The sequence below is a fragment of the Bos taurus genome, chromosome 12 (assembly GCF_002263795.3).
Source record: "Bos taurus isolate L1 Dominette 01449 registration number 42190680 breed Hereford chromosome 12, ARS-UCD2.0, whole genome shotgun sequence".
NCBI classification, from domain to species: Eukaryota; Metazoa; Chordata; class Mammalia; order Artiodactyla; family Bovidae; genus Bos; species Bos taurus.
Genome location: NC_037339.1, coordinates 69,937,618 through 69,945,420, shown reverse-complemented (window position 1 = coordinate 69,945,420; position 7,803 = coordinate 69,937,618). Strand labels below are relative to the sequence as shown.

At 40.7% G+C, this 7,803-nt stretch overlaps 1 protein-coding gene across 1 annotated transcript in view; it reads right to left on the bottom strand.

Annotated features, from left to right (window-relative positions):
• Positions 1-3,738: 3,738 nt before the first annotated feature.
• LOC104973089 (ATP-binding cassette subfamily C member 4-like) overlaps positions 3,739-7,803 on the bottom strand; it is a 149,005-nt gene continuing 144,940 nt past the window's right edge. The window contains exons 11-12 of the mRNA XM_059892171.1: positions 7,068-7,259; positions 3,739-4,107 (exon numbers count right to left, since the gene is read on the bottom strand). Coding sequence (XP_059748154.1) covers positions 3,739-4,107; positions 7,068-7,259 — 561 coding nt within the window. The remainder of the gene's footprint in view (positions 4,108-7,067; positions 7,260-7,803) is intronic.

Below are 7,803 nucleotides of genomic sequence, written 5' to 3'. Positions count from 1 at the left end.
CCTGGAGAAAGGAACAGCTACTCACCTCTGTATTCTGGCCTGGACAATACTACAGACTGTATAGTCTATGAAGTCCCAAAGAGTCGGACACAACTGAGCAACTTTCACTTTCACTTCATTTTCACTTTCACGATTAAAGACAGCCCAATAAAAAGTAACCAACTAAACCCAGGTCTCAGCACTAATTAGGAGCCCACTGCCTTTCTGGAAAAGTTAAAAGAGGTCCTTCAAAAGTTTACCTGTCTGAATTTAGACTCTTATGAGGGGCAGGTGATTTTAAATGACAAATTCCTATCCCAATGTGCATCAGATATAAAGTTACAATAGCTACAGCAACAGAGCCTTACTGCCTCTTTAGACAAGAAGGTTCATACAGCCACCAAAACCTTTTATAACAGAGGACAGGAGAGGAAAGCCAAGGCCCAGGAAAGGGAGAGAAGTAAATAGATAAAGCATGTCCAGATCCTGGTAGCCCTTCAGGGAAGCCCTATGGCAAACCCTGAATCCTTAAATGACAGGGCATGAAACAAATGCCTAATCTATACTGGCAGGACATTGGGCCAAACTTTCCAAATCATGGCAAGCCTCCTAAAACAGCTTGCCACAAATGCCATCAGTCAGGACACTGGGCGGCACTCTGCCCTGGGCACCCAAAAGCCTCAAGGTCAAGTACCAAAGCTTTCCTCATGATGGTTCAACAGGACTGAAGCAGCCCACTCCAACCAGCTCACCTGTCACAGATAACCATCATGGGGCTGGAGCCAAGAGTGCAAGTGGATGTGGCAGGTAGGCCAAAGAATTTCTTGGTTGACACAGGGGCTATCTACTCTATCCTGACCTCCTACTCCGGAGCCTTCTCCTCCCAAACCTGTACCATTTTGAGTGCTATGGGAAAAACAATTTTAAAAGATTCATCTGAGCACTTCTTTGTTGCTGGGATGGATAAATATTTTCCCATCAGTTTCTGGTGGTCCATGAATGCCCTACCCCCTTATTGGGAAGAGATATACTCACCAAGCTAGGAACCATTTTTATGATTTGAAGTTTTCAGCCCCTAGGGCTCTACAGCTCCTAGTTACTGCTGAGGAACCCATTATAGCCTCTCCAATTGGGCCAAAGAAAAGCTTTGAGAGGACAAAATTAACCCCTAGGTGCAGGACCAGGGAACTCCTGGACAAGCTCACTGAGCTGGACTGGTTGTCATTGTCCTGAGACCCCAATTAGTTTCCAAATCAGAAACAATACCCCCTCAGAAGAGAAGTTCAAGAAGGACTACAGCCTCTAATAAATAGAGAGAGTATAAATAAGTTCTCCATGGTTTCCAACTGTTTCCCCACTCTATTTGCCATGAAGTGATTGGGACAGATGCCAATGACATTCTTTTTTTTGAATGTTGAGTTTTTTAGCCAACTTTTTTCACTGTCCTCTTCACACTTTGTCAGGAGATCTTTGTTCGCTCGGGGTTTTCTTCCATAAGGATTGATGTCCTCTGCAATATTCTGAGGTTATTGATATTTTTCCTCCAATCTTGAACTCCAACTTGTGCTTTATCCAGCCCGAGTGTTTTGCAGATATACTCTGCATATTATGTTAAATAACAGGGTGACAATATAAAGCCTTGACATATCCTTTCCCCAATTGGAATCAGTCTATTGTTACATGTCCAGTTTTCTAAATGTTGCTTTCTTGACCTGCATACAGATTTCCAGGGAGGCAGGTAAGGTGGTCTGGTTATCCCATCTCTTGAGAACTTTTCCACAGTTTGTTGTTATGCCAACAATCAAAGGCTTTGGTGTAGGTCAATAAAAGCCAAAGTAGGTGTTTTTCAGAGTCTCTTGCTTTTTGATGATCCAACTGAATTGTTGGCTTCATTTGATCTTTGGTTCCTCTACTTTGTCTAATCAAGTTTTGAACATCTAGAAGTTTCAGGTTACATACTGTTTGAAGCCTGGCTTGGAGAATTTTGAGCATTAAATTTCTAGCATGACAATTACTCTGACAATTATTCATGGGACACACCACAGATAAGAAAATATTTACAAGATTTGAAGTAAAATCCAAGTCAGTTAATTCCCAGCCACCAATTTCTGATTAGGTTAGAGGGAAAGCCTGAGTTGAGCATATAATTACAGTTTCCTCCTGACAGAAGGTGTTCTTATTCATACATGTTATTTTCCTCTAAGTTTATTTAACCAGTTCTCACTGAACGCAGAACACACACACTGAGGCAAACTAAGCGAATGGTGGCTGCTAATTCTTGATGCCATCCATCCAGAAGAACATGAGAGCCTTCACTGATGTGGGGATTAGTGTAGAACACCCACACAGTAGACTGTGAAACCATTAATGAGCCCTGGACAAGAGGAAGGCTGGGTTCCAGAGTTCAAATGGCAGACGTCTTTTCTTATACAGCTTTTCTTCCATGTGGAATTGCCCTTTCCTCCTCATGGCCTGTCATATCTTGGCCCATCTTTCAGGCTCAGCCACAACACACTCTCCCATACCCATCCTGGACTCTCTCTTACTGCTGGTTCCTAAAGTTCTCTTACTCTCTCATCTCTAATGAGGACTGTCTTATTCTGGTCCATCATTTGTCACATGCACACAGTGTCTCTCAGCTCCTGGGAGGGTAAGATCTTGGTGGACCGATGTGCTGTTTATCTCTAATCCTCACAACCAGCTGCCAGGAAGGTACTGGCCCACATCACAGATGAGGAACGGAGACTAAGTGAGGTCAATCGCTGCTCTGAGAATGCCTTTACATATTACTATGTACAGAGCACCTACATAATATAAAACTTAAATATGAAAGTTAAATATTCAATTATTTACTTCTTTCTTACATGTCATATTGTATGATTGTTTACCAAAAAGCTGAGCTTATAATTAAGAGCTAATTTGTTTTTTTCCAAATTATCTTAAATTTATTAAGTGCCTTATGTCTTGCTTGCATGCAATCTCTTTGCTTTATCCAAACAATTATGAGTTTAATTATTATCTCTATTTTAACAGATGAAGATCAGCCACGTAGCAAACAGAGAAAACAGACTCAATCCTAGCCTCTGACTCCGGGCCTTGAAGTTTTCATCAGTCTGAATTATTTTCACTGTGATCTCATTTCCCTATTTTTCATTAATGAATGTTTTCAGCTCAATGAACTTAATGTTACTTCAATTAAATCTTAGTATAATATACCATGTGTAATTTAACACTATGTAATGCAGAAAATTTACTTTCTCTGTTTTTTTCTTCCAAGATTTGGGGGCAGAATGGGTTAGGGAAACAGTGAGAAGAAAATCTAATTATGTATGTATATTTGTAGATAAAAGGTATAATAGTAAACTTAGTACTCATGTTACTGAACACTGCATGTGCATTTCACATGAATGGACTGGTAGCGTTTCTAATCCATCTGATCTGGCATTCAATAAGAAAAGATTGAGATTCAAACACCCAGAGTTAATAACTATGATTGTTTTACTCAAAGCCAGCTTTTCTACTACACATCACGTTTCTGTAACTAAAAGGCCAAAACAGTTCTAGATACCTCTTTATTACGAGTATTCCCCATTCACTGATACAGGGATTCCAAAAAAATAAGCAAGAGTCTCATTAGGTGGTTCCAGTGTAAAACCTTGTGACCTCTTGCTACATCTAGTCCAGATGACATTTCAGAGAGCAAAAAAAACCTCCTGAGATACCCTCTGCGTCCGAGCGTCTTGGTTTTTGCTGCAATAATCAGAGTCGCAGGCAGGTAACAGGACATCGTTCAGAAGTGACGTGAGCAAGTGACAAACTGCGGCGGCACTGCCTCTCGATCCTCCCTTCTGCCAAGAGGAAGTGGACACAAGGGGCTGAATCATGCCCAAACACGCAGAAAACAGGAGAGTGGTCCTGTTTTACATCACAAACGTACGAAGAATCATTGTGGCAGTCCGTCCTGCATCCCTTCCCACGCAGGGTCTGTGCTGCACACATGCCCTGGCGGTAAAGGCCCAGGCACATGCCACCTTCGGTCTCAGTCACCCATTGGCTGCCTGCAAAAGCATCAGCTCCCAAGAAATACAGAATGGCAGCCACTTCCAGACCTGCTCTTCTCCAGAGATGCTTAAGTGTGGGGGAAAAGATAATGCCTGAGCTTTACTCAGAAAGGTGAGGTCATAAAGAAACAGCCGCACGTGGCCTGGGTCTTTGGAGCCGACCGACAATACAAAATTTAACTTGATTAAGGTAATTATTAATCTATTTCTTTCTGAATGCGTGAATCATTTATTACCCATCCACTTTCATTAATCACCGAAATTTTTTAATAAGTTGCCTTCCTTATAAACTTCCTCAATGAAAGGCAGCCCGCACTGGTGGGTCTAGATTCTGCTGAAACGCTCTGAACATGAGCTGCCAGTGTTGAGTGAGTCTTCCTCTCACCAAGCCTCATTTACCGAACTATTAAAATGAGTGAACATGCAAAGACCTGATAAAGGATTTAACACTCATATTTCTTTTTATGTGTGTAATGTGTGCACGTGTGAGTTGATACACAGATAAACAGATTGCACATGGACTCAAATAAAATGAGAGGCTAATTCTCTCACTATCTTACATTGCTTTTCTATTTTCTTACACAGCGTATGTATACTATTTATAAAAATCTATGTCATTACTGCTAATGAATCATTCTGCAAAAGGCAACATCATCCATTAACAATAACCCAGGAAAAGAAACAAGAGTTAAACAAGCAATTCTGTTTTGTCCACATCATCATTAATGGTACTCACCTGATACAATCTATGAAATTCAAGCCACTGTCCAAACAAAATTACTATTTCCTCATAATGTTGGAGCTTCACCCACACCCTTGGAAAGGTCTGGTTCCCAGCCTTGTTTTCACAGTATTAAAAAGAAGTCAATTTCCAGATGCACTGAACAGCACTCAGGGAAGCCCTTTAAGCATTGTTATTCACTGATTTTTCAACCCAGAGAGTAACATAGTATTTATCAGTATTTAAATATTTTTCTTTCTTTTTTGGCCAAATTATAAAGCAGAGGAACCAGAGATCAAATGCCAACATCTGCTGGATCATGGAAAAAGCAAGGGAGTTACAGAAAAACATCTATTTCTGCTTATTTTGGACTTATGCAAGCCTTGACTGTGTGGAATCACAATAAAACTGTGGAAAATTCTGAAACAGATGGGAATACCAGACCACGCTGATCTGCCTCTTGAGAAATTTGTATGGAAGCAACAGTTAGAACTGGACATGAAACAAAGACTGGTTCAAATAGGAAAGGAGTATGTCAAAGGGCTGATAGTTGTACCCTGTTATGTAACTTATATGCAGAGTAAAAATACATTCATGAGAAATGCTGGGCTGGAAGAAACACAAGCTGGAATCAAGATTGCCGGGAGACATATCAATAACCTCAGATATGCAGATGACACCACCCTTCTGGCAGAAAGTGAAGAGGAACTCAAAAGCCTGTTGATGAAAGTGAAAGTGGAGAGTGAAAAAGTTGGCTTAAAGCTCAACATTCAGAAAATGAAGATCATGGCATCCGGTCCCATCACTTCATGGGAAATAGATGGGGAAATGGTGGAACAGTGTCAGACTTTATTTTTCTGGGCTCCAAAATTACTACAGATGGTGACTGCAGCCATGAAATTAAAAGATGCTTACTCCTTGGAAGGAAAGTTATGACCAACTTAGATAGCATATTCAAAAGCAGAGCCATTACTTTGCCAACAAAGGTTTGTCTAGTCAAGGCTATGGTTTTTCCTGTGGTCATGTAATGGATTGGAGAGTTGGACTGTGAAGAAGGCTGAGCACTGAAGAATTGATGCTTTTGAACTGTGGTGTTGGAGAAGACTCTTGAGAGTCCCCTTGGATTGAAAGGAGATCCAACCAGTCCATTCTGAAGGAGATCAGCCCTGGGATTTCTTGGAAGGCATGATGCTAAAGCTGAAATTCCAGTACTTTGGCCACCTCATGCAAAGAGTTGACTCATTGGAAAAGACTCTGATGCTGGAGGGATTGGGGCAGGAGGAGAGGGGACGACAGAGGACGAGATGGCTGGATGGCATCATTGACTTGATGGACGTGAGTCTCAGTGAACTCCGGGAGTTGGTGATGGACAGGGAGGCCTGGTGTGCTGCGATTCATGGGGTCGCAAAGAGTCAGACACGACTGAGCAACTGATCTGATCTGATCAGTTAAGTTTAGTTTTCATTATTACTAATTTATATCCCAATATACAGTTAAACATTTCGTCTTGCCATTTCCTGTGAAACTCAGTGCCATTCCTGAAACACAACCCTCTCCATAGTAAAACATGCAGTAATTAAAAGAAATGTTACCAGCATTCAATTTCTTTAAAAGAATAAACACAAGTCAAAAATGAGTTGGAGAGGGGAAACCTGCAGACTGAACGAGCCAGAAAGCATCAACCAATGCAATGGACAGACCTCATACAGAGTCTGATTTCAACAATGGTGGAGGAGATTTCTCAGTGATATGATTAACAACATGTAAACACAGACTAGAAGCTTGATGATATTCAAGAATTTTAGCTATTTTTCAGGTGACATAATGTGGTGATTTTTTTTTTCCCAAACGCTATCCTATCTTGTAGAGAAAACTAATAATATGTTTACAGATGAACTAATCTGAGGTCTAGAATCTGCTTCAGAATACTCTGGGGTCAGGGTAGGGCTGGTAGAGGGCAGGAGTAGAGATGCAGCAAGACTGGCCACCAGCTGATCTTGGCTAAAGCTGGGGGTGGGTACATGAGGGCTTTCATTACACTACACTATTTCTGCAAATTTTGATAATCATTCATTAAAGAAAGAAATTTAAATGTGAATAAAACATTATAAAATTAAACAACCACCCACTACTTTCTAAAGGCATTCTGTAAGTGCTGCTATCACATTGGCATTGAAACAGCTGGGTTACGTGTGTTTATTTACCCAGAAATCTTTCAAAATTTAAAAAAAATTTTAACAAACCCTGTAACCAACACTATCATTATTTGAAATTTGAGTATATGCAACTCAAAAGTCATTACTCACCTTTTCCAAAGCGCAAGCCTTTATTACTTTTATATATCGTTCCTTTTCATATTTCTTCCCAAATAAAATGTTACTCCTCACAGTTCCTGAGAACACCCAAGGCTGCTGAGAAACATACGCGATCCTCCCATGCACGCTGACCTTCCCCTGGCTCGGGGGCAGCTCCCCCAGCACAGCACCTAACAGTGAGGACTGAAATAGATGGAAACACACACACGTGAACAGGCAACACTCAGGATAGAACAAGACCCGTAGCACAGCACACCCCACAGTCATACTTCATACACTATAGAACCCTTTCATTTAGAACAGGATGAAGTAGAGACCTTGCAATTGAGAAAAAAGGGGGGGGGGAAAGAAAATAACCCTATTGGTCCATGGAAAACTAATGGTTGATAAGGAACACTAATATAATACTATAACAACCTAAACTGCTCAGAGTTTCCCCCAAATGAAAAATTATACTCAGAAAAGACTAGCTAAGAATGTTAAACATTCTTAACTAGCAGAGCAGCCCAGCAGAATGTATTTCATGTATCCAATGTTTAGTGTAGTTGTTTCTGCATCCAGGTATCCTTTACTTGACAAACACTTATTATTAAAAAGTTACATGTGAAGAATATATCCAAATATTATTATTAAAAGAACTCTGAAGGGAGTTGTGTCCAAAGAGCAAAAGTCAATCCTAGAGGAAATCATCACTCTCTTGTGTACACTTCTCACATCTAGATTTCCA